Consider the following 26,751-nt stretch of genomic DNA (forward strand, 5'->3'; position numbering starts at 1 on the left):
AGTTTGGAACAAATTCTAAAGTCCATCTCTCATTCCATTGAAGGCTTCACTTCACACAATGGAAGTAATATAAAATGCTTGACAACAGCTTAGTATAAGCGAGGGCTTTGACCACTACTGTTATTTTGTCAGTATGAGGGTATCTTTAGAATTTATGTTTGGAAAGGGGGGAAACTTTCAGTGTCCTCTACAGGACGTTGTGTCCTCAATATGATTTGGAAGGGATGTACATTTTTAACACAAAGATTGCAAGAATGCACGCTGCGTCCACAATTTGTTTTGTCATTCACACTCCCTCATCTGGAAGATCTGGTGACAAAAGTGAAGAGCAGAAGGAGAAGGAGAATGAAGGCACTGACATGGACCACCCCTGATTGAAACACATTGTAAACTTTCATTAAAATCTATACCGGTAGTTTTTCCTTAAAACCTTCATTTTGTTCCATGCTCTTTTCCTTTATCTTAGCCAAATTCCAAGAAGTTGCCTCTTCTCTTCGAGATTTCCAGGGAAGACATTGAAACAAGGTGACTAATTTTTAAGTTGTGGTGTGAGTACTTTGAATAATAATTAAATGCCATTTTCTTTTAATTTTATGTCATTCTTCCATTCATTTAAGGGCATTTTAATGATAATTTTAAGTAGATTTTTAGGTCATCAATATTCGCCCCTAATTATTACTAAACAACCAAGTATTCCACAGTTTTGAGTATATTATTAAATCTGCTGGTGCAGTATGTTGAGTCCATAACCTTGCTTTGCATTCACGTGACAGGGTAATGTTTCAGGGAGAATGGCCACTCTACTACTCTCTCCAAGTACTCACCATTGTTTTTAATACAGCATTCCAAGTAAGTTTTCGCATCCTTAGAGTTACTATGGGCAGTTAATTTTTATATTTAACTATCTGTCGTGAAGATTCAACTATGCTCCCAGTTTGAGGGGAGATTTCGATATGAGCTTATTAATAGTCCCCTTGTAAGTAATTTATAAATCCTGATTATGGTACTTTCGATGAAAAATTTTTATATTTTTTAAATCACTTTGGACTTTTAGGTAATTTCTTCATTTCTTGCTGTTCACCCTACTTACCCTACTTTTTTTACACAACTTCATCACTTCTTCTGAATTTTTAACTACAATATTCAGCATAATTTTGCAAAAGAAGTTCTAACATAATGTGAATTAATCCCAATTGCTTTCTAATCCCTAACTGAAATAAATGAAAAAGAGATAAAAGAAAGTTTAAAATAAAAAAATGAAGAATTAAGATTTCGACAGTATAAAAATGCTCGATACAAATACCAGTATAAATACAGCTGCACCTATCTGCAAATATAACTAACAGAGTTTAAAATCAGTCTACCATTAATCTATCCACTTTCTGCAATATGCAGAACAATTCTGAAAGTTTTCAAAGTCAGAAAGCACAACTGTTAAATTGATAAATATTTACACTAAAAAAATGTCATCATCATGAACATAAACGAAGTTCATTTATCTGAAAATAAGCTGCCTTATGTAACATATTTTGAAATTAATAACTAAATAACATTTGGTACATTTTAGAGTCATTGTTTGTAAATTATTTCAGATCTTTAAGATCCCTTTATTTACAAATTTGGTAATTTATCATTATAAGGCAAGAATATATTAAATGAAATGTTTATTTCAATATAATCCTTTATTAATATTACGTATTTATTAATCTTGCTCGGCAATATATATTCCTTAATACAAAATGCTAACGTAAGTCCAATTTTCCCATCCTAAGATAGACCTGACTCTGGGCAGAATACTGCTAGTGTAGAAACTGTCATACTCATACCAAAATGGCATAAACATGATTGCAATGAAAAAATCGAAATATTCAACATATGCAAATTTTACAGCCAGAGAAGAAATTCCGTCAAATGTGACATGCTAACAGTATTTTCACAACAGACTTCGCAACTTATGTACTACCTATTAATATCACTGAATATTACATAAATTTAATCGAATAGCTTTATATGAGTAAGGAGACATTGCCACTATTGCAAACTAACACCAAGCACCATCTGGTTACAGACCATAAAAAGCAGATGTCGAGAAACACAATTAATGAACCACTTTAAAATATTTTTGGGAGTTCGATTTGAACTAAGAAAAGCTCTAATCTACACTAACCGAATAAAAAATTTAAATTATGGTTTATTTAATGACGCTCGCAACTGCAGAGATTATATCGGCGTCGCCGGTGTGCCGGAATTTTGTCCTACAGAAGTTCTTTCACATGCTAGTAAATCTAATGACATGAGCCTGTCGCATTTAAACACACTTCAGTGCCATCGACCTGGCCCGGGATCGCAACCTCGGGCATAGAAAGCCAGCGCTATACCAAGTACACTACCAAGGCTGCCCTAACAGAATATAATCTAACCAATCTAACGTGGAGAAACCACAGAAACTCCTTCAATATCACTAGTTCAATATGCACTGGGAGGGGGGATGATAATAATAATAATAATAATAATAATAATAATAATAATAATAATATAATAAATTCTGGCCCATCAATGTTCTCATACTTGCTCAATGTTGTAATGGTAGATAGTACGTGGTGTTGGTTGGGCACAGTGACAGTATAAACCTAATCTGATATACTTTCAAGGGGAGAAGCAGCATTAAGCAGTAAGATCTGGAATTTACTTACTCACCAAATACTTGGATGTTCAGTTCTCATTCTGCTGATATGCATTAATTACAAAGTGACAAATGGCTTTTTATCATGTAACAACCATATTACAGTTTCTCCATCATTATATCATTGTTATCAACTCGTGCAGTAATCTCCCACAGATGCATTTCTGGTGTTAGTTACCACAACAATGATGCCTATCGACATTAATAAATGACATTAATAAATGTCATAAACTACAAAAATAAATATGCATATTTAATCTTCAGTCTCTATTTTTATTTAAGGAGCGGATTCCTATGTAATTAAATATTCTTTATGCGTATGATAAAACACAATTAACAAAGTTAAAAATTCCGAACATGAAGTTTCAAGTTTAAAACCCGAATTTTATTTCACATAAAAACACTTATTTTCACAAAAGTTATGTAAATACATATTTTCAGGAAATCTATCATAAACACATAAATCTTGGAGTTTTTTACTTAAATAATTTTTTTACAAGAACTTTCAAATATTTTACAACTAAATCAATTATATCACTCAGAAGTACGTTATCTTTTTTTAAGAATTCTCGGTTGCTTCTTGTTTCTAAGCGCTGTGTGGTGTATCTGTTAGAGTTGGGCAACACGATTCTTTTTCAGAAGTCGATTCCAATGATTCAAACACACATTACGAATCGATTCTAACGATTCGTTCACGATTCTTCTCAGTCTGCGATTCCAACTATTCTTTTGAATCGTCAACGACTTCAAGATTCTTCCCAGTCTGCGATTCCAACTATTCTTTTGAATCGTCGCAAGACACTTTCCTTTGCAAACCACGCGCAGAACAAAAACGTTCTACATCTCTCTCATAGATGGCATAAGAGGCGAGACATTGGATTGTCTCTTTCTCATTGGCTGGAACCATTCAGTATGGACTCCATTAGTCTACAAAATTACCCAAGATAATGTCTCTAAATTATAATTTATCAACTGAACCTTATTATGAAGTACATTTTTTGCATTACATCTCTATTTAACTATGCAAATTTCAGGTTTGTGTTCATTATTTTCCATACTTAACAAATGCAGTACATATTTTGATTTCACTCTCGCTCGGGAGCATTCGACACGGTTCGGAAATGTCCGTTGACAGGTTACATCAAACAACGAATAGAATCGTGGGTTACGATACCATGCCGATTCCTTCATATTCTTTTGAATGACGATTCGTTACGATTCGTTTGAACGACGATTCGTTACGATTCTTTTGAACGACGATTCGTTGATACCACGAATCGATTCTTACGATTCTTTATTATTAGTCGTTCGAATGAACGATTCGTTCACGAATCGACCCAACTCTAGTATCTGTGATCCATTTTTGTAATAGTATCGCATCAAGTTCTGAGAACTGCTAGGCAGCATATCAATGTTATTATTAGAGAATAAATTAACATGGACAAGGAGGAGAGATCTTGCAACACATAATTAGGAATGTTTATTGTTGCTGAAGATGATTTCATTCCACGCTTTGTTTGTAAAACACAACAGATAAGAGCTGGGTATGAACATTATTTAATTTAAACAAATCTCTCGCTCTTGCTCATGTCTATCAAGTAAGGCAATATATCTTGTTGTGATTCCCTGTTATCGGGCTTCGTCAATCGATATCCTTCAAGATATACTGAAAGATGGTTATTTAAAAAAAGATTTGGCTTTCCTATTAGCAAATTTAAGCTTTTTGTGTGACACCATAGAAAAACCGGAATCATCCAAAAACCTGTTGTCTGAAACAGGGAGGTGCGTGCCGTGGAAATTAAACTAGACTCGCTACCAGGTTCAGAAGTACAAATACTAAGGGACAAATTCCAGAATGTGTTTGGGAAAAACAGTGGATATAAAAAAATGTGTAAAGTTGCTCAAGTATTGGAGGATTTGTCTGTAGGTGAAATTGACGGTGTATGTGTTTGTGACATTCTTCTCTTTAAATATGCACGTCTGACGTCCTGTGATGTGGAATAATCGTTTTCACAGTATAAGTCGTTGTTCAGAGATAATCGGCATGCATTTGTGATGGAGAATTTGGAGATGACCTTTGTTGTTCACTGCAATTCTCGGCCAACTACTAGCACTCAAGTGTGGTTGGTGAGTACCTAGTAACATTTTTTTTCCAAGCTAAGTAAGGTATTTTGTCATACTTAAAAAAAATATATATTTTTTTATTTTTAGCAAATATTTTCGTACTTTTTAGCACATAAAAATCCGCTCCCTAATTATATTTAGGTTACTGTATATGCAGCAACAGACTTCTTTGTCTGGTCAACCTAAACGTGGGCCAGAAAATATTTAAATATACAATTTTTTTAATTATATAAATTAACTGCTATGAAAATGTATCAGTCCAATACAACTAAAACCAAAGAAAATAAGAGCACATATTATCAGTTCCTGACTGCACCACACCAAGACAACTGAGGCAAACAGTGAGATTCTTAGTCACTGCAATTCGAATCACAAGTTTTGATGAACACTGACACTGAAGTGTCTTGGGCCACAAGCGGAACATACAAATTTGAAAAAATATACAAATTTAAGCGCTGGAAATATTTCTGTGGCTCATTTATTTTAAGATTCAATCCAATTTTTTTATCACCATTTAAATATAACATTTTCCTTAACTACTAATAATATACATATAGCTTTTATTGATTTTGTGAAAGCGTTTGATAAAGTCCGAAGAGACCTTTTATTCGACATATTACAAGAAAAAAATATTCCAAATTTGCTATTGCAAAATATAGTAGAAATCTACACAGACAGCAAAATAAGTGTCAAAATAAATAACTGTATATCCGAAAGAAAATTAGTTAATAATGGAGTTCGACAAGGTTGTCCACTATCACCAACTTTATTTAATATTTATATAAATGAAATTATTTTAAAATGGAACCAAATCTACACATTAGGAATCAAAATAACCAGTGCTCTAACATTAAATACCTTACTCTATGCCGATGATCAAGTCATAATTTCCAATTCAGAGGATAATTTACAAAGAGGATTGTATGCATTAAATAAAATATTAAAAGATTTTGGGATGGAAATTTCAGCACAAAAATCAAAAGTAATGGCATTTTTAGGACAAGACCCAGTCAGAAGTAAGATAATACACAATAACCAATGCCTCGAACAAGTGCAAAATTTCAATTATCTGGGTTGTGAAATATCTTATCAAAATGAAAAAGATGTGAACAAGAAAATTACCAAATTTACACAAATTCTAGGAATAATAAACAATGCATTAAAAGCTAAATTAGTACAAAAATCTTGAAGAATAAAAATATATAATACATTAGCATTACCCACCCTTTTATACGGAAGCGAGATTTGGTCATTAAAGAAAAAAGACATGAACAGAATCAAAGCAACGGAAATGAAATTTTTGAGGAGGACAGCAGGATATACTCTTTTAGACCGAAAAAGGAATGAAGAAATTTTAGAACAATTAGAAGTAGAGTCAGTAGAAGAAAAAATCAGCGGATACAAATTCAATTGGCCAGATCATGTAAGAAGAATGGAAAATTCAAGAATCCCAAAAATTATGATGCAATATAAACCTAGAGGACATCGTCGACCAGGAAGACCTTTAAGAAGACTGCTAGATGGGGCCGAAACAGGTCTACAGAGGCCTAATTCGTGAAGGATGATGATGATGACTAATAATATACTCCTATAACATTTTCAATGGTATGGGAGGAGAGAGTGAAAGGAGGATTGCTTATCTTGACTGAGTCCTGCTTACAGATATCCCTTTCCTCCCACAAAAGAAATTCGAGCACCATCACTGTTGGAGACACATACCCTGCTTCCATTAAGTTGATTCCTCTGCATCATCATCTGGAATTCCTCATCTATCTTGCTGTACTTTGCTTCTGTACGTGGAGTGAGCTGGTAGTCTGTATCCGGCTCTGGGCTATCAGGGCTACAAGTTCCATTTTTATGTTCCTTTTTATTTAAAGCCTGTGAAGAAAACAGAAATTAGTAATAATTCCTATAATTACAGACACATGTATTATAAGAAAGAGAATAAATTACAACAATCCAACCATGACTGAAAAGATACAAAGGAAATAAATCACATGAATTTATTCAGAAAGGGAGTAGTATGTGCATTTTTCATTGCTGGTGATGATGCTTCAGAGATTGGTTATTAATTTATTTAACATTATGTTTTTGTTTGGTCAACTGTCCGAAGACAGGTCTGAATCTCACAAGTGATACCAAGAAGGCACCACTTATGAGGCAACTAGGCCAGAAGATAATGGGGTAGGATGGCCAGTTCCTTTTCCCTTCCATTGCATACATCGCCCACTAGCTACTTATTGTCCAGGCATGCCAAAACCCTGCACATTGTGCAGTGCATTCAGATGTATGTAGTAATTAAATGGTTCAATCTTAGCAAAGAATGGAGTTTCCATCAGGCGTCTATGCATTAATAATAATAATAATAATAATAATAATAATAATAATAATAATAATAATAATAATAATAATAATAATAATAATAATAATTCCTATAACCGATCAAGGATCAATATTAGGTCCCCTACTTTTTCTAGTGTTTATAAATGATCTTGCCCCCCTAATAAAAGATGTAGGTCATCCCATATTATTTGCAGATGATACAAGTATAGTAATTACAGCCAATAACTCCAACACATTCCAATCTTCAACAGAGGAAATTCTCTTCAAAATATGTGACTGGTTCTCAGTCAATAAATTGGTATTAAACTGTAACAAAACTAACATAATTCCATTTAAATCCTGTCCAAATTCAACGTCGCAAATTTCTAGCGCAATAATTAATAATAGATCCCTATTAGAAACAACAACAACCAAATTTCTTGGCTTAAAAATCGATAATGTGTTAAATTGGAAAAATCATATTAAAGAAATTACCCCCAAACTAAATTCAGCTCGTTTTGCTATTAGATCTATGCAAAAGATAGTAAATATCAGTACCTTAAAAACAATATACTTTGCATACTTCCACTCGGTAATGAGTTTTGGAATAATATTCTGGGGAAATTCCACAGATATTAACAATATATTTCTATTACAAAAAAGAGTAATAGTAGGTGCCAAATCTAGGGAATCGTGTAGGACTGTTTTAAAAAAACTACAAATAATGCCCATGGCTTGTCAGTATATCTTTTCATTAATAATCTTCCTCGTATGTAATCGTGAAAACTTTGTAACTAATTCAACAGTTCATAGCATAAATACACGTCAAAAAAATGACTTTCATACTCCATCAGCAAGTCTATCGTGCTATCAAAAAGGAGTGTGTTATATGGCAGTAAACATTTTTAATAGCCTCCCTATCGATATAAAAAATGAAATTCAAAACATAAAATTATTTAGGGCCAAATTAAAGAAGTACCTAATTTCTCACGCCTTCTATTCTGTAAGTGAATTCATGACATTCAATAACACTTCATGAAATTGATACTAAAACTTTGTGTTGTACTAGTAGACTATATTGTAAATCTCGTCTGTATATATTTAATCTAGACTGTGACTATAAATTAAGACTTTATAATAGTATTAAGTTTTTTGACTTGTTCCATATTCTAGCTGTAAAGCAATGTATGAATACCATGGAATGTTAATAAATACAATACAATACAATACAATCCCTTTCACCTTTTCACTGAAACCACAGATTACGACGTACAAGAGGAAAACTCATACAAGATGGTAAAAAAATAATAATGTGGGATGTGTTTACTTACATATCAGTAAAAGAATGTATCAATCTTGTCGCCAAGTCAACATGCCTTAGAAAAACTAGTGTGTTTGATGTTTCCCGTGAATTTCGTAAAACATGATAGGGTTTTACTATATAGAAGACCAAGAAAATGTTAATGTAATTAGTAAATTGGGTGTTGTATTAAACCATTATTATTATTATTTTTAACTAATGGCGGGTACTTGACTGTTCGTCATTCACCCATATGAAGCAAGTTGCACAGACCAATTTGACACAGTCGTTGCCCAGGGTGTGGCATAGGAGGCTGGTCTACACTACAACCGTGATGAAATGAGATGATAATGGAAATTAATTGGAACGTCACAAGGGAACCAGAGCTATCAGAAAAAAACTCACTTGTTACTTGATCACAACTCGTCCAACCACAAGTTATAAATGCAGGGGATTGAACCTGGGTCCATGGGATTATAAGTCCAGTGCTCTAGCCACTAGACCATCGTGGCGGCCACAAAACCATTAATAAAGATCAAAGTTCATGAGATCTTCTCCACAACGAATTAGTGACTGTTCACAAAATTGTGAAAGCCATAAGTGATGGTGCAGACTTGCAGCCTTTCTGTCACCTGACAGTGTACAAGTTGCTAAAATCACTTCAGTTAAAGACTGCGTTGCAACAAATAACAAGACTTTTAAAATACTCTATGTCTTTATGTTAAGGGAAAAATCAATTCATAAAAAAAAAAAACTCCAAAAGTGGAGGGACTTTCTACGATCTCATCACAATAGACGAGAAGTTGTAGCAATTACTGAACAACCTGTAGGGACTATGTGTAAGAGAAAATAGTGGAGCAGCTGGAAATAAATATCAATGGATAGCTCAAACTGCGTTGGAGAACCTAACATCAGCAGTGTGCAACCTATTATATACAAATGACAATAATTGAATGGGTTATTTATGAAAGGGCCTAAGTCTTGAATACTAAATTGTTAGCAATTAAAGAAAAACTGCTTATAAGCCGAAATTTTGAAATTAAGGTTGAAATAAAAATTGTATCATAAATTCTACAAAGCATTTAGAGTGTGAAACTTAGTCCTCTTCATATCTATATCGATGTATCTACACCCAAAGAGCAGTTATTACATTATAAATTCATTGTCACAAAATAATGACTTAGGCCCTTTCACAAATAACCCATTCAATTAACGTCAATAAAAATATTATTTTACATTTTTATGCCGTATCTGTGAAGTAATTTCAAGCAGTAACAAACAGTGCACATGTTCTGATTTGGCAGAGCACTGAAGTCCAATATTCCTTTTCAGCCAATGGTAGCAAAGCAGACTAAAATGGTTACAATACATGATTCTGTAGTTGTTTTGTTTAGGTCTAAGCTCTCACGAAATACGGTATAATTATGAAAGGCATGTACCTATTGGTAGTGTCATAATCAACCAATGAAGAGCATTTAATACACAATCAGTCATATTGGCTAAATGATGGGATTAAAAATTAATTGCAGGTGCAATGCAAATTATGCAATGGCAAGAGTAATGACCAGGTCATTATGGAAACTGAATACGATTTCATTTAATGTAACTATTCGTTGTGAGTTTACAAATGCAAATTGGTAAGTTTCTGAACATGAGCAGGGAAAGAAAAATTCTGTGTTGTTAGGGTAGAGGGGGATAAGTAATTAAAATTGAGTATGGAGATAAATGAAAATTAAACTTCGGATCCCTATTGAAAATAATTTTCTACACAAAACACATCAAATACTAGTATTCTTTTGATTTTTGTACACCCACTTTATATTTAACTTGTGTGTTCATCTGGAGAACAAAATTTCATCTGCACAAAAATAAGACTACCTGAACACACAGAATTGCTACTATCGTGTTTATATTGGATACATCTTTACGTGGTACAGTGAGCTGTGATGATTCATTCATTCATTCATGAGGTTTTCCACAGCCGTGGGACTGAAGCCAGATGGTCTATGGCGAGTCCTTGGCATCAACCCCTTTGATTTGATTACCTGGTTGGGGTTTTCCGAGGTTTTTCCCCAACCAAAAGGCAAATGCTGGGTAATATTTTGGTGAATCCTCGGACCTCATCTCATCTCACTACATCTCGCCAAAATATTGTAAAAAAATTGCACAAAATTGTAAAAATTGTAGAAAATTACTAAATTGTAAAACTATAAAAATGTGTAAAAATTGTTAATTGTAATATTGTAAAATTTTGACTTGTTCCACATCTTAAAGCTTCATTGCTCATGTAAGATTTATGGAATAAAATAAATGAATGAATTAATTCATAGTGTTCTGCCCAAGGGCAGGTCTTTCACTGCAAACCCAGCTTTCTCATATCTTTCCTATTTTCTGCCTTCCTCTTTGTCTCCACATATGATTCATATTTATCTTAATGTATCAAACCATATTCCTCAGGGAGAAAAATGAAACAATGGAATTATTAGGTAAGTTAATAAGATGTCACAGGATATTTTTTCAATGACTATGATTTGTACGTCTATTTAAGCAATCATCATCATCCATCATCATCTTCATACTAGTCATCATCTATATATACACCATGCATTACTGACGGTAGACTATTTCATTACTAGCTTTAAACTTAAAAAAATTAAGTTAAACATGTATAACACGCAAGAAAAGAGCCAATAGTTAATATTGTTTAGACTGATCTATACATAACTGAAAATATAGGATTCGTTATTTTTAATTCAGTGTTTCGAAGTTAAACTTATTACAAGTACCTTAATATTAAAATAAATTAGCTTGTATGCACCTTAAACTTCTGGAGGGAATCTTCGTCTCAGGATACATTGTGAATTTTTTTTATTATTGGTAAGAATAATCTGAGCAGAAGGACAAACTATAAGATGAAATAATTTTATATACTGTAATGCTGAACCGTTAGGAACACAAAACTCTTCATGTCACAGACCAGCTCTAAATCTGAGAGAGGCAAACAGAATTTGGGATGAACAAAAACTGTTATGGTAGGTTTTCTCGGAATACATTCGTTTGTCCTTACACATTTCTACTGTCTATTAAATTTTAGTATAATCTATAACAGAAGTACAAGAAAGAACGAAACGAGAATTGTATTATTAAAAAATAAACACTGGCTATATAAATTTTTGTTTAACTGTTAGTTTGTGTTTATTTATTTATTTATTTAAACTTTTATTCTATTTTTGGCAATATACAGAGTGAATCGTGTCATTAATTTCAGGAGGTTATTCTTTGAGATATTGCAAACAAAAAAGTTTAATAATATTTTGCTCGTTTTTGCTTCCTTTTCCATTTCATTGCATGTTTTGGGAAAGCTATTGATTTAATTCCGAATATACTCAGTCAATTTAAGAGAGCAATATATTATGATAATAATTTATTGTAAGAATTTTAGTTTTGTCCTTTAAGTGTGCAGAATTTTGATCCGAACAAATATAACTTTTCGTTCTACAAAGGAATTTTGAAATATTATATTTGTTCAGATTAAATTTCTGCACATTTAAAGGACAAAACTAAAATTCTTTCAATCATTTATTATCGTAATACACTGCACTCTTAAATTAACTGAGCGCATTGGGAATTCAATCACTGGTTTTCTCAAAATAGGCTATGAAATGTTCACATAAAATAATTTTTTTTTCTCGAAAAGGAAGCAAAAACGAGCAAAAATGTATTAAACTTTTTTTGTTTGAAATATGTCAAAAGAATAACTCCTTAAAATTAATGACATTACTTATCGTCCTTTAAGAGTAAACAATACTTTATGAAGCAAGTATCCTGTAGGGTCTTTTGGGTATGATATTAACGTGTGACAGAGGAACAACACTACAGGATGCTTTTTTTCTGAGGTTTTTATTTGTTTATAGTACTGATTGCTGGATGAACAATTACAATTATTACAATCAATGACATTTTATTTTCAAGGATGGCACTGACACAGATCCACTACCTTTGGCAATTATTGCTATTGATTGATTCTGAAGCAATTTCATGACGATTAGTTCATGTACTGGAAGGTCATATAAAATGGCCATCTTCAAGCACTTTAAAATTAACATTTGTCTGTGAAATAGAATGTCAATAAAGCAGAAAAAACGTTTTGCAATTTTGCATAAGAGAAAGAACTGCTAATTGAATATGCAGACATTGAATCACAGTGTCTTTCAGGAGATGTATTCTAATGACTACAAAAAAAAAAAACGTTTTTAGAAAATAATTTATATGTTAAAAAGTTGCTGTAGAAGTAAATATGAATAACAAGGATAAAAAATAGCACTTTCTCAAGTTTACGGAATTGTTTTTATTAATACAATGGATTCTACGATTAAAGTTCTAAATCAAGTTAAGCTAGTGTTTCCTATGGAATGAGAACTAATGTGATTATGTTCTATAAGTGTTTTCTCCAGTAAAATTTTAATATGTTAAGGTCAATAATATTCTGTTTCTCTTAATACAAGTCTACAGGGGTACAGGTCTTCTAAATAAGTTTAAAATGAAATTAATTTATTTGCTAGAAAGAGTTAGTTAGTTAAGAGAAAGGATGGAGTGAAGTTGAAGGGACATGAAAGACATAACCAAGAATATGCACACAGATCAAGATACGTCAATGTATAACGTTTGTAAATAGTGTGAGTAATATTTTTTATACCTGGGTTTACCATAGTATTTACAACATAAAATATGAAATTATTTGACTAATGTTTGCTGTCCATATGTACTGTAAAATTCCAAATGAAAGTAACATAAAATTCTGTTTCTTTTGCAACTGATTTTGATAATGGCGCAAAAACCAATATACACAAAAATGCATTCTATACACGATAACTGCCCTAGCCATCAGTGTAGATGGTTATCAAAGATTGTCACAGATGTTCATCCAACGATCAGTTCATAAACAAACTGAAACTCAAAACTTTTAACAAAAGTAAGAATAATATTTGAAATATTATTGCACGCAAACATATTTTGTGTTAGTTTATTTCTCTACAATTTCATTACAAAACTTCGACAGTTTTAGGGAAAAAAATATTTGAGATAAAAGTTGAACTGTCAAGCCCCATAACTCACCTCAATAATATTCTTGTTGGTGAGGGATTCATGTGGCTCATTGTATTCCGTGTATTTGAGAAGAACCTTGTCCATGTCTGTACTAGCATACTGGTAGAGTTTGTTAGAACTGCTGAAGATAATAAGTGCGATTTCACAGTCACAAAGAACACTCAGTTCATACGCTTTCTTCATCACACCGAATTTCCGCTTGTTGAATGTTACCTGAAAATACAAAAGCAAAGCTATTGTGAGGAATATGCATGATGAAATAACCAGAAGACAGGTGACATCATATACAAGTAGTATATATGTTTATGAGAACAAGTGAACACAATAAAAAAATAAATAATTATCTACAGATATTTCTCTTATTGATAAAAAATATTGAACGTTTTTAACACTTCAGAGAAAAGTGTAATTTTTCCCTTCATCACTTTTTAAATGAAATACTGTATACGAAAACTACTTCCTGAAAGAAAACAAATAATCTTAACAAGAACAACAAATAGGTAACTTAAATGATTTAATATTAAGAGGACTATATTAAAATTTATACACTTTGTGAGGGAGGAAGATACATTTTACATCTGTTCTACCAGCAGAACAAATAGTTTGTCTCACATATCTACAAAACATCCAAGAAAATGCGATAAATTGAAATATTATTTGTTATATCTTTTTTTTTTTTTTTCGTTCTTCTTTATTATCAATTATTTCCTCACTCTGTTTCTTGCTTTCTCTCCTCGCGATCTTCATTTTTTGACTCTCACTTATCTTAATCTTCCTTTAACATCTTTAATATTTTCTTTAACTCTTTCATTTCTTCTTCCTTTCTCTATTGGTTAATGTTTTCTTCATTCTTTCATTCATCCCCTTTTATCTCTTTCACTCTCTCCTTATTTATATTACTTTTTCTTTACCTCTTTACTTCACTCTTGCTTTATGTTCATCTTTCTCTTCTTTTTACTTTATTTTTATAATTTTGCTTTCATCTCTTTTGTTCTTTCTGTCTCACTTTTTATACATCTTGACTACACACCTTTATTACTGAAGATTCACTTTTTACTCCTTTTTCATTAACGTTTCCTGTATCCTTCAGTTTCTTCAATCCATTTTCATTTACTGTACATTCTTATTTCTTTTTTCCACACATTAATTAATTAAATTATGTTTTATTTAACGATGCTCGCAACTGCCGAGGTTATATCAGCATTGCCAGTGTGCCGGAATTTTGTCCTGCAGGAGTTCTTTTATATACCAGTAAATCTACTAACATGAGCCTGTCGCATTTAAGCACACTTAAATGCCATCGATATGGGCCGGGATCGAACACGCAACTTCGAGGACAGAAGGCTATAACTGACTGCGCTATTCAGGTCGACTTTCCACATATCTTTTATCTCTTTCGATTTAATTTTTAAATGTTCAATTACTCAATTTAATGTTTTCTACTTGCTTAACTCGTAAATTTTTTCATAATCTTTCTTTTCTCCATTCATTCATTCATTCATTCATTCATTCATTCATTCATTCATTCATTCATTCATTCATTCATTCATTCATCTTTTCGTTCTTCCATAAATTCTTTTCTTCTCCTCTGACTGGGGTTTTGGCCAATTTGTACATCTATTATCAGGCAGTATATCTCATTTGACGATATGTATCAGAGGAAGAACAATTGTTTCTACATATATATTATTTTAATGTACCGAAGTACATATGATATTTCCATGCAGATATTCTGCGTCATCATACAATGAAAGAGTAATGGAACGGAGAAAAATTCTCTCCGGCGCCGGATTTGAACCCGGGTTTTCAGCTCTACGTGCTGACGCTTTATCCACTAAGCCACACCGGATTCCACCCCGGCGTCCATTATTCTTTCATCGTATGATGACGCAGAATATCTGCATGGAAATATCATATGTACTTCGGTACATTATAATAATATAAATGATATGCGTAAATCACTTCGTGATTTAAGACGGCGCTTATTCCGTCGGATTCCGGCCAACTATAGTCACTCATTACGAGTGCACCTCAGCACATGTGTGGACTTCGGTCCTAGGTTCATAGATTCTATGACGTAGTGCAGAGGGCGGCCACTAGAGGGAACCCATGAGTTGGAACTTAAACTGAGACGATTCTTCCGACGCCGGGGTGGAATCCGGTGTGGCTTAGTGGATAAAGCGTCAGCACGTAGAGCTGAAAACCCGGGTTCAAATCCCGGCGCCGGAGAGAATTTTTCTCCGTTCCATTACTCTTTCATCGTATAATTGTTTGTACGCATATAAAGTCTGACTAGTGTAATATGTAGCTAGTCGGCGATGTATGCAATGCAGGGGGAAAGGAACTGGCCCTCCTACCCCATTATCTCCTGGCCTAGTTGCCTCGTAAGTGGTGCCTTCTTGGTATCACTTGTGAGGTTCAGACCTGTCTTCGAACAGTTAACTGAACAACAACATCTATTAGGCATCTTTGCTCCTACTGTGAATTAATACTATACTTTCTGTTACATTCCTATGCACTTAATCCAAAACGTCTTCCTAGTTTTGATGCTTACCTGTCTATTACGCTCATCCGTGATGCGCGAGATCTGTATTTTCTTACGTCCCATGGTTGTGGTAAACAGAGTGAAGCCGTTTGAATAACACTTCTACAGGACAAGGCTGGGTAGCAGACACACTGGACTAAAAGGGCATCAGCATTCAATCTGTAACAAAAGGCAAACACACGGTATTACTCACTCATTTATCATCAGAAAAAAATCATTTTGATTCATTGACGCAGCCAGTTAGTCAGCCTTGAATAAACATGCTAGCAGAGTCGTGGGGTGAAGTCAATCCAGACTACACAACGTGTCATCCCTCAAACCGATGTCTAGTCTTCCCCAATAATCCCCTTCCACGTTCACTGGTCTCGTCTAGGGGTGACTAACGGGACTCGAACTCAGCTTGGGATGATTACCTGTTATTTTCCCAAGGTAATCCGAACTGTAAAACCAATGTCATGTAATTCTATGCGAATCCTCAGACTCATCTCGTCAAATACTTCATCAACAATTCCATCAACGCTAAATAATCGCGAAGTTGATAAACAACCGTCAAATAACCGATTAAAAAGTGACAGGGGATTCACAGAATTCAAATGACTGCATGGATACATCTTTGTTTTGTTATTTTTTTATCATTAGGAGTAAAGTTTTTATTCTTCAATATATATATTTTTTTGCATTTGATTTTTTATAATTGAACTTAATTATGATTGAGTGGCTTATTACAACACTCAACAGATGGCAGCACCCGTACGCTTAGGCATGTGCAGCATCTAGCGGGAACTTCTTGAAACTTGAAGTTACGTTAAAAATGTAACATTTCCTCATAAATGTACCTCAAAGACTTATTCACGTCAAAATACCCCATTTCCTTTCTTTTTTATTTAACCAATTATTTAACGACGCTATATCAACTACTAGATTATTTAGCATCGATGAAATTGGTGATAGCGAGATGGTATTTGGTAAGATGAGCCTGAGAATTCGCCACGGAATTACCTGACATTCGCTTTACAGTTCGGGAGGCAAACATGTCTACTGCCTAAGCTACGCCGGTGATTCCTCCCTTTCTTCTCATCTCCCGTACATTCAAAGCTTTTCTGGTTTCTCCACTACAGACGTATCTATTTAAGGATTCACAAAAAAAACTTGTATTTTAATCCCGGAAAATCTCAATAGGATGTGATATGCAAAGACGTTACGTCACAGTCCATATCCTCTGTCCTTATTCCACCACTGATCATTGACTATCACTCATATGACGAAACTAACACACAAATTTCTTCTGATCTTGTGATGAACGACACGCACAACAATCAATCATTATTCGCTTCATTGGATATAGGAATACGACATAATATCAACTCTTGTTCAAATCGATGGAATTCGCACTTGTCAGTGTACTTAATCATATCTGCACGTGTACAGTGAATTTCACTATCAATATATTCTGATAAGCAATCATTCATGATAAATTTAAACGTAGTAACTGATTTTGTCTTTCACTTCCCGAAAGATAATGATCATATTATTACATAATATAATGAGAGGAAAAACACAGCTTCGTACTAATGCAATGTGCAGCATTTCTTCTCATTTCTTCACGGGGAAATAAAATATCTAAATTAATTCCGTTTTCCTTGAATTTTGAACATATACAACATTTAACAATATAGTATATTTATATCAAGTCGCTAAGAACAATGTTCCCTCAGTTGTATGAGTTGAAAGGCGTTAATGGTAATCAAGGCAATGAAATGGCAGACGAGACTACTAAACTGGCCTCAGAATAAATCTTCTACGACCAGAATCTGCAATTTCTCTCTCCCTCACAATAAACACAATGCTATCAACATTACGAACACGAAATTTACCAAACATTGCATAAGCATCAATTGGAAGGGCTCACCAACGGCGGTCAGATGTTCCTTACATTTATCGTAAAAATCTACGTCCAATTGTAGGAATTTTAACAGGTCATTGAACTTAAGGAAGCACTTGCATGGAATAGGTTAAGTGATAATCCTGACTGTCCTGCAAAACAGCAGAACATGTCCTGTCTCACCGTCCTATTTTCACAAAATTAACACCTCATACCCTCCTCTTTTGCAATCAATTACTACTCTCTCTCCGATCGGTTTTAGGAATCCTGGTGCTACTCCACTCTCTATCACATGAAAAGCGACTAGTATGAGGGAATCAGAAGCAAAGGAGTTCAAGTGCATCCAGAATAAGCTAAAACATAAATCATTTTAGTGGCAAAGGGATATATGGTTTAACGACATCACACATTAAAATTAACACTTCACGGAATTTATGAAAGCTTCAATATTTTCAATCATATTTTCTCAAAAGTAACTAAAGTGTACTTATACCCTTTTGCTTCTGACCTCCTCGTATGATTTCTGTAAAAGTGAGTGTCTTGATTCTTTACCCTGACTCTTCGCACGCATCGAATTGTTTGTTCATGTATTACAAGATCTGTATGCTTGCGTCTCCTGACTCAAAGACTTTTTTCCATATGGTTCTGTTGAATATGTGGTTATTCTAAGACTTCCTCTATGGTTCTTTTGACTATTTGGTAATTCTAAGATTTTCTCTATGGTTCTTTTGAACACGTGTTATTCTAAGATTTTTCTATAATATGGTTCTTTCATTTTCTCACGAGGGTTATCGCAACAGAAAAGAAATAACTATTAAATATACAGCAACTGTTGTGCCGGCGCTATTTTATAAAGACAAAGGGATCAATTATAAAACGTTGAAATAATATGAATAATATATTATGTGTTCCATTTTAATGGTACACATTATAGCACTCACTGTTTTTAATCCACAAGTCGCCAATGGCCATATGTTTGAATATGATTGGTAAAAGCCCTTTAAGCCCTCACATAAGCCCGCCATCGATCCCTATCCTGTGCAAGATTAATCCAGCCTCTATAATCATATTCTACTTCCCTCAAATTCATTTTAATATTATTCTCCCATCTACGTCTCGGCCTCCCCAAAGATCTTTTTCCTTCCGGTCTCCCAATTAACACTCTATATACATTTCTGGATTCGCCCATACGTGCTACATGACCTGCCCATCTCAAACGTCTGGATTTAATGTTCCTAATTATGTCAGATGAAGAAAACAATGCGTGCCGTTCTGTTTTGTGTAATGTCCTCTATTCTCCTGTAACTTCATCTCTTAGCCCCAAATATTTTCCTAAGAACCTTATCCTCAAATACCCTTAATCTCTGTTCCTCTCTCAAAGTGAGAGTCTAAGTTTCACAACCATACAGAACCGGTAACATAACTCTTTTATAAATTCTAACTTTCAAATTTTTTGACAGCAGACAAGATGACAAAAGCATCTCAACCGAATAATAACAGGCATTTCCCATATTTATTCTGTGTTTAATTTCCTCCCGAGTGTCAATTTATATTTGTTACTGTTGCTCCAAGATATTTGAATTTTTCAACCTCTTCGAAGGATAAATCTCCAATTTTTATGTTTCCATTTCGTACAATATTCTGGTCAAGAGAAATAATCATATACTTTGTCTCTTTTCGGGATTTACTTCCAAACCTATCGCTTTACTTGCTTCAAGTAAAATTTCTGTGTTTTCCCTAATCGTTTATGGATTTTCTCCTAACATATTCACGTCATCCGCAAAGACAAGAAGCTGATGTAACCCGTTCAATTCCAAACCCTCTCTGTTATCCTGAACTTTCCTAATGGCATATTCTAGAGCGAAGTTAAAAAGTAAAGGTGATAGTGCATCTCCTTGCTTTAGCCCACAGTGAATTGGAAAAGCATCAGATAGAAATTGACCTATACGGACTGTGCTGTAAGTTTCACTAAGACACATTTTAATTAATTGAACTAGTTTCTTGGGAATACCAAATTCAATAAGAATATTATATAAAACTTCTCTCTTAACCGAGTCATATGCCTTTTTTTAAATCTACGAATAACTGGTGTACAGTATCCTTATACTCCCATTTTTTCTCCAATATCTGTCGAATACAAACAATCTTATCTATAGTCGATCTATTACGCCTCAAACCGCACTGATGATCCCCAATAATTTCATCTACTTACGGAGTTAATCTTCTCAAAAGAATATTGGACAAAATTTTGTACGACGTCAACTATTATTATTATTATTATTATTATTATTATTATTATTATTATTCACAAATGTTGTCTAGTATTCGCATACTAGAGGCGTACATGTGTTCGTATGTCCGTGCGTATAAAAGAACTCATAGTCCACTGCCATATTTCCTCTCCTTCTCTCACCTACAGCATTATAGATACACCACTTCATCTAAGCACATCTCTCTAAAATATCTCATTTTAGAGTTTAATACACATATTTTTAATGAATTCCTATCATAGTTACATTAGTAATAATGTAATAATGCTTACAAGAAAATTAATTTTCCTAAAGGAACTGGCCATCCTACCCCATTATCTTCTGGCCTAGTTCCCTCATAAGTGGTGCCTTCTTGGTATCACTTGTGAGGTTCAGGCCTATCTTCGGACTAAACAAAAAAAAAAAAAAAACACATAAAACAAAGTGTCATTCAACTAAGCGAATTATGGAAAATAAAGAAGCCAATCTCAGACTCAAAGTGCTACAATTGTGTCTTGTTAGAATTTACATGGTTTGTGAGGGAGGCGTGCTCTTTCATGACCACATGCGTGAAGGGATTCCGCCGCTACGCGCTCACATATGCTTGTTACCGCGTCTTGCATATGTCACCGCAAAAAAGGACGTGTGCTACACAAGGCAGGCTTTTTTTCTGTAGCATACCGCACTCACGAGGCATCCGGCAGATGAAGTTGCGAAAAACAAAGTACAGTATTTCAAACCTACATAATTTAATAAAAACCAATCGGTTTGGGATTCGGTAGTGTGGGTAAAACTTGCATACAGTTACGGTGTGGTCTCTTATGAGTATTTACAAATTCGCTTGAACGAAAGAGATCAATTTCCGAACTGTTATTAGGCTAATGTTTTACCAAAGACACTATCACAACTATTATTATTATTATTATTATTATTATTATTATTATTATTATTACCTTCTCATCTATTGTTTCTTTGGCCTATCCTTTATTATTCTCCCTCCAGTTGCCAACCAAAAATTCCTAAACTTTTAGGTGCGCGAGTTTTGGGTATCTGCACTGTGTCATTGAAGTACTCGACAGATGAGTTGCCTCTTTTCTAGCCTTCCCAGATGATGAAGCCGAATGTGACTCCGAAACGTTGGATGTCTTTATATCTATGACATGGTGCAAGGGTACCTAAAACCCTGCTCCATGCTGAAAGCCGTCGGAGTTTTAAATATTTCCAAAAATTATATGAATGGGATCTGATCAAGTATGGGTTGTCATGGTAGTTGCTAGTGACGGATTCTGGGGAAACAAAATTAACTTTTGGTAGAAGATTATATAATAATAATAATAATAATAATAATAATAATAATAATAATAATAATAATAATAATAATAATAATAATCCCAAAGAAATAATACACAAAGTCCAGAATTATTGAAACGCTAATGATATCTGTAATTTCACACGGATTCTTCTAATACTCGGAGGAAGAGTTAAATTCACTTATCTACACCAGTATCCATCATACGTTACAAGGTCCGAAGCAAAGGACAAAATTGTGAACCAAATATTCTAGCCGTAAAATTAGTTTCATCGTGCTGAATATATCAAATAACTTGAAATATATCAGATGTCACCTCAAATTCTGAATGCCGGAAAGAAATTACGAGAAAACGAATGATGATGAATATGATAATAAATAATAATACTGTACCTATTTATTTGTTATTTTTCCTCCACCATTGTCTTATTTCTTGTTTCCTTTTTCTTTATAGAAGTTATTCCTACTCTTGCTGATTCTTGTTCTACGCCTTATTGGTATTATAATCTTTAAACGAGTGTTGGGCAAAGATCATAACGTAGCGTGTGTGTAGTATATTTGTTCGTTGCCACTGTGACATTCTTGATTATCGTAAATTAAGTCCCGGCGTAGTGACACCCTATATAAGAGGAGTCCCACTGTGTCCCTGTCATGTCAGGTTGAAAAACCTGATTATCCATCTCTCGATAAGGAAATACTCGATGCATATAACAGAGCTAATATAAAAGCGCCTTTTTATCGGCAACTTATCCAGCACCTTAGTATTGCGTGTTGCCTAGAGGCACCTTGAGTAAGTTCAATATTGATATTGTTACGACGACCTAGAAAATCTCAAATGAAGGAAGTACAATGAAAATGTGTCATAAAGCCTTGTAGGCAGAGCGTTGCAATGACCATAGGCGTCGTTTAGTAGTTCTTTTTATATTAGAGTATTTCGAAATAAACATTACAGTGGCTGGGTATCAACTGGGGATTAGGTATGCTTTGTGCCACTAGAGAATAAGAGAGTAATCTTTATGCTAATATTTTGTCTGTAATGTGGGTCTAATATATTGTAATATTCATGATACTAATAGGAGAAAGGCTCACAGAAGGTACCTCAGAGGAGACCATGACTGAGAATTATATAAAACTGTTAAGCATAGGTCTATTATGATTTACAAAACTTGTGCAATATTAGAACAGTATGACGTAGCCTACTTACCAGACTCTGCAGGATAATTCACGTTACCGAGATAACCGGTTTATCGTCGACATGTTAATTTCATAAATCTCTGAATTCTGTAACTAATGCTGTGAATCTACCAAATTTTGTTTAGTATATCGTTTGCAAAATGTGGTACAGTGAACCGTTTTAAAGGTGAGACGTTACTGTTTCTTTGTTAACACATAGACCAGAATAATAATTACTTACTTACTTACAAATGGCTTTTAAGGAACCCGAAGGTTCATTGCCGCCCTCACATAAGCCCGCCATCGGTCCCTATCCTGTGCAAGATTAAGCCAGTCTCTATCATCATACCCCACCTCCCTCAAATCCATTTTAATATTATCCTCCCATCTACGTCTCGGCCTCCCTAAAGGTCTTTTTCCCTCCGTTCTCCCAAACACTCTATATGCATTTCTGGATTCGCCCATACGTGCTACATGCCCTGCCCATCTCAAACGTCTGGATTTCAAGTTCCTAATTATGTCAGGTGAAGAATACAATGCGTGCAGTTCTGTGTTGTGTAACTTTCTCCATTCTCCTGTAACTTCATCCCGCTTAGCCCCAAATATTTTCCTAAGCACCTTATTCTCAAACACCCTTAACCTATGTTCCTCTCTCAGAGTGAGAGTCCAAGTTTCACAGCCATATAGAAGAACCGGTAATATAACTGTTTTATAAATTCTAACTTTCAGATTTTTGGACAGCAGACTGGATGATAAGAGCTTCTCAACCGAATAATAACACGCATTTCCCATATTTATTCTGCGTTTAATTTCCTCCCGAGTGTCATTTATATTTACTGTAGGAATTCGTAACAAGCTGTTTTTTACGGTGATGGGTTGTTAGCCCTTCGCCCAACCCCCAAGCTGGAGGACCACCCCTTATCGGCTGTCCACGACTGCTTATTCAATATATTCGCAGCTACCCTCCATATCTGGAGGCCGTCTCCTCTATCCGCAACCTGAGGACGCGCCATGCCGTGGTGATAGGGACCCACCATACATGGAGACCAGAATAATAATAATAATAATAATAATAATAATAATAATAATAATAATAATTATTATTATTATTATTATTTAAAACAACTAAATTCTATTAAGTAATCTAAACTATTTAATTCCACTCTATCTTAAAAATGTTTCTCATTTCCTTTACATACAATAAACGTATTTCGTTTCTTTGTTATTAAAAGGCCTGATCATTAATAAGCAGTAGTTTGCACTAACATCCTAATTTTCTTGGCTCTACTGAATTTTCCCCAATGACTCGATTAATTTTCATGCCTGAAGGAGTTCTTATGACAAATCCACCCAGTTACTTTTGACAAGAAACAGAAAACAAAGCAAATTTAAAGAATATTTAGAAGACAAAAAATAAGGAAACAATTTTGTTACGTTTACGGAGAGAAGTTAAAAATACGACGCAGTTTCATAAAACAAGCAAGTCCAAATTTATGTAAGCTTGAATTTATGTTACCTCAACTGTCCTCTCAGAGGCTGAACAGCGGTAGCCAGTTTTCTGGTAGTCATGCATCGGACCCATTTTATCGACCGCGAGTTGCAGGTTTACGCTTTGCAACGAACCATCCCGCTCTGGCGACTAAATCTGTGCGAATACCTAGGTAAGCCTCGAGTGAAACCACAGCCAGCCTGGCAGCGACACGCGAACATACCCTTTAAAATGAATGTAAGGAATTCCTGTACCTCAACCACAAAATATTATATTAACCATGAAAATTACGTCAATTACAAAGTAGTAGTAGTGGTGGTAGTAGAAGGGAAAGCTGGAGAGATGAGGATGGAGAGAAAATTATTATTGTATTACTAGAGTTCGAATAATTATGCATTCAAAATTCCATAAATATGTATTTTTATGTATTATAAAATTAACTGAAGTAAAACTATACATTCTTTAATGAGTTATGTGATTAAAATTGACAAAACATGAACTTAGAACTTACAAAACGATTAAAAAATACACATTTGTCATAAATTAACAACGAATATTGTTGAATAATTTCGAGGGAAAAATTGTTCCGGAGCCGGGTATCGAACCCGGGACCTTTGGTTTAACGTACCAACGCTCTACCACTGAGCTACTCGGGAACTCTAACCGACACCGATCCAATTTTTCCCTCTATATCCACAGACCTCAAAGTGGACTGACAACCGTCAAGCAACCAACTTCGAGTGCACACTAACTCCGTGTGACTTAAATTGTGGTTTTCTGTTAACGAACAGTGACGTGTATTATGCAAATCAAGATTTCAGGTATAACGCCCTGTGAAGTTGAAGGGGAAAAATTGGATCGGTGTCGGTTAGAGTTCCCGAGTAGCTCAGTGGTAGAGCGTTGGTACGTTAAACCAAAGGTCCCGGGTTCGATACCCGGCTCCGGAACAATTTTTCCCTCGAAATTATTCAAATCAACTTCACAGGGCGTTATACCTGAAATCTTGATTTGCAACGAATATTGTTACTCATACAAGTTTACATAAATCAGTTCTGTAGTATAACATAAATCAGTTCTGTAGTATAATATATTAGAGTTAGAATTCTTTCCACTGTTAAGTTTGAATAATTGCATAAGACACATGATAAAACGACATTTCAAAGAAGAACTTGGGTAACATTTGGGTAACATTTCGTTTGTACAGAAAAAAAAAAGGTCTGGAGCCTATAAGAGTGTGCGAATTGTTAGTGGGTTAAAACTTCTCATAAGAACGGAAAAAAGGGATCAGTAATATTGTCATGTTTTAAATATTATTTTTTCCCCTCTTTATTTTACAAGTTTCGCACTGATTTTCTTTCACGAGCGAGATGATTCCCAAAAATGTAGCATTATCTGTAATATTACTGCTTTCTTGCACTTATAGTTTTATTTTCAAATGATTAATACTTGACCCTGCATTATTAACCCAATCGTCCCCATCTAGGAGTGCCGTGCCAAATCTGTAGTTCTACTTATCGCCATTAGCGGTGAGAGCTGGGTAACTTCAGTGGATATTATATTGAAATAAGAACGAGCGATCGTATAAAGCAAACTACAAACATTGAACATATACCGGTATCTCATTTAATACATGTGTTGCAGCTAGAATGTCGATGTAAGAGTAACGCATGCGTAATAGGTACCAGTTACTTCCACTCTAAAGGTCGCTATTGCTCAAGATAAACCGCGAATAGTATACGTAACACATGATTATTTATGGCACAATGATGGAATTCCGGTAGGGGAAACTGGAGTACCCAGCGAAAATCTACGATCAAGCATCGTTTTTATTCACCACAAATTTCACTGACATAACGCGGGGATTCGAACGCGGCTTACGGCTCTAGCGCTAGCCGTTTGGCTAACGATGCGCCACGCTTTTAAAGTAGTAGGCCTACATTAAATTGCTAAGAGCAATCTTGACAAGTATAACATTATATTTTCGTACTACTGTTATTGCAAATAAACAGGACCACCACAAATTCTTTATTCTTCCAAAGTTCTTCAATTTCATTTCTGAATAAAAATATATATATTTTTAAAATTGTTTTATTTAACGACGCTCGCAACTGCAGAGGTTATATAAGCGTCGCCGGTGTGCCGGAATTTTGTCCCGCAGGAGTTCTTTTACATGCCAGTAAATCTACTGACATGAGCCTGTCGCATTTAAACACACTTAAATGCCATCCCTGGGCCGGGATCGAACCCGCAACCTCGAACACAGAAGGCCAGCGCTATACCGACTACGCTACCGAGGCCGACAATTTCTGAATAATAATAATAATAATAATAATAATAATAATAATAATAATAATAATAATAATAACAACAACAACAAAAGCAATGTTATTATCAGGGAAAGGATTTATATGTAAATACATATTTACTTATAAAGCTAATATAATTTATATTTTGCATTATCTTTATGTTTCACAATGTGTAGGGTTGAAAAATCCTACTTTTATTTTCCATATTTTTCCATATTTTAGAGTTTAGTACATATTTTCGTTAATTTCCATATATTTTCCAT

The 26,751-nt window shown here is 34.3% G+C and overlaps 1 protein-coding gene across 12 annotated transcripts in view; it reads right to left on the bottom strand.

Moving 5' to 3' along the window:
* The window catches only part of Mef2 (myocyte enhancer factor 2), a 409,979-nt gene that overhangs the window by 13,942 nt on the left and 369,286 nt on the right, over window positions 1–26,751 (bottom strand). For 10 of the 12 annotated variants that reach the window (XM_069832385.1, XM_069832381.1, XM_069832384.1 and 7 more), the window contains 3 exons: window positions 16,090–16,239; window positions 13,545–13,748; window positions 6,527–6,685 (listed from right to left, as the gene is read on the bottom strand). In XM_069832385.1, the coding sequence (XP_069688486.1) occupies window positions 6,527–6,685; window positions 13,545–13,748; window positions 16,090–16,143 (417 nt within the window). In that variant the 5' untranslated portion in view covers window positions 16,144–16,239. Of the gene's footprint in view, window positions 1–6,526; window positions 6,686–13,544; window positions 13,749–16,089; window positions 16,240–20,504; window positions 20,621–26,751 lie in introns of those variants that run through there. The other 2 variants (XM_069832382.1, XM_069832390.1) reach the window with 2 other exon arrangements.

The sequence above is a fragment of the Periplaneta americana genome, chromosome 8 (genome assembly GCF_040183065.1).
Source record: "Periplaneta americana isolate PAMFEO1 chromosome 8, P.americana_PAMFEO1_priV1, whole genome shotgun sequence".
Lineage (NCBI taxonomy): Eukaryota > Metazoa > Arthropoda > Insecta > Blattodea > Blattidae > Periplaneta > Periplaneta americana.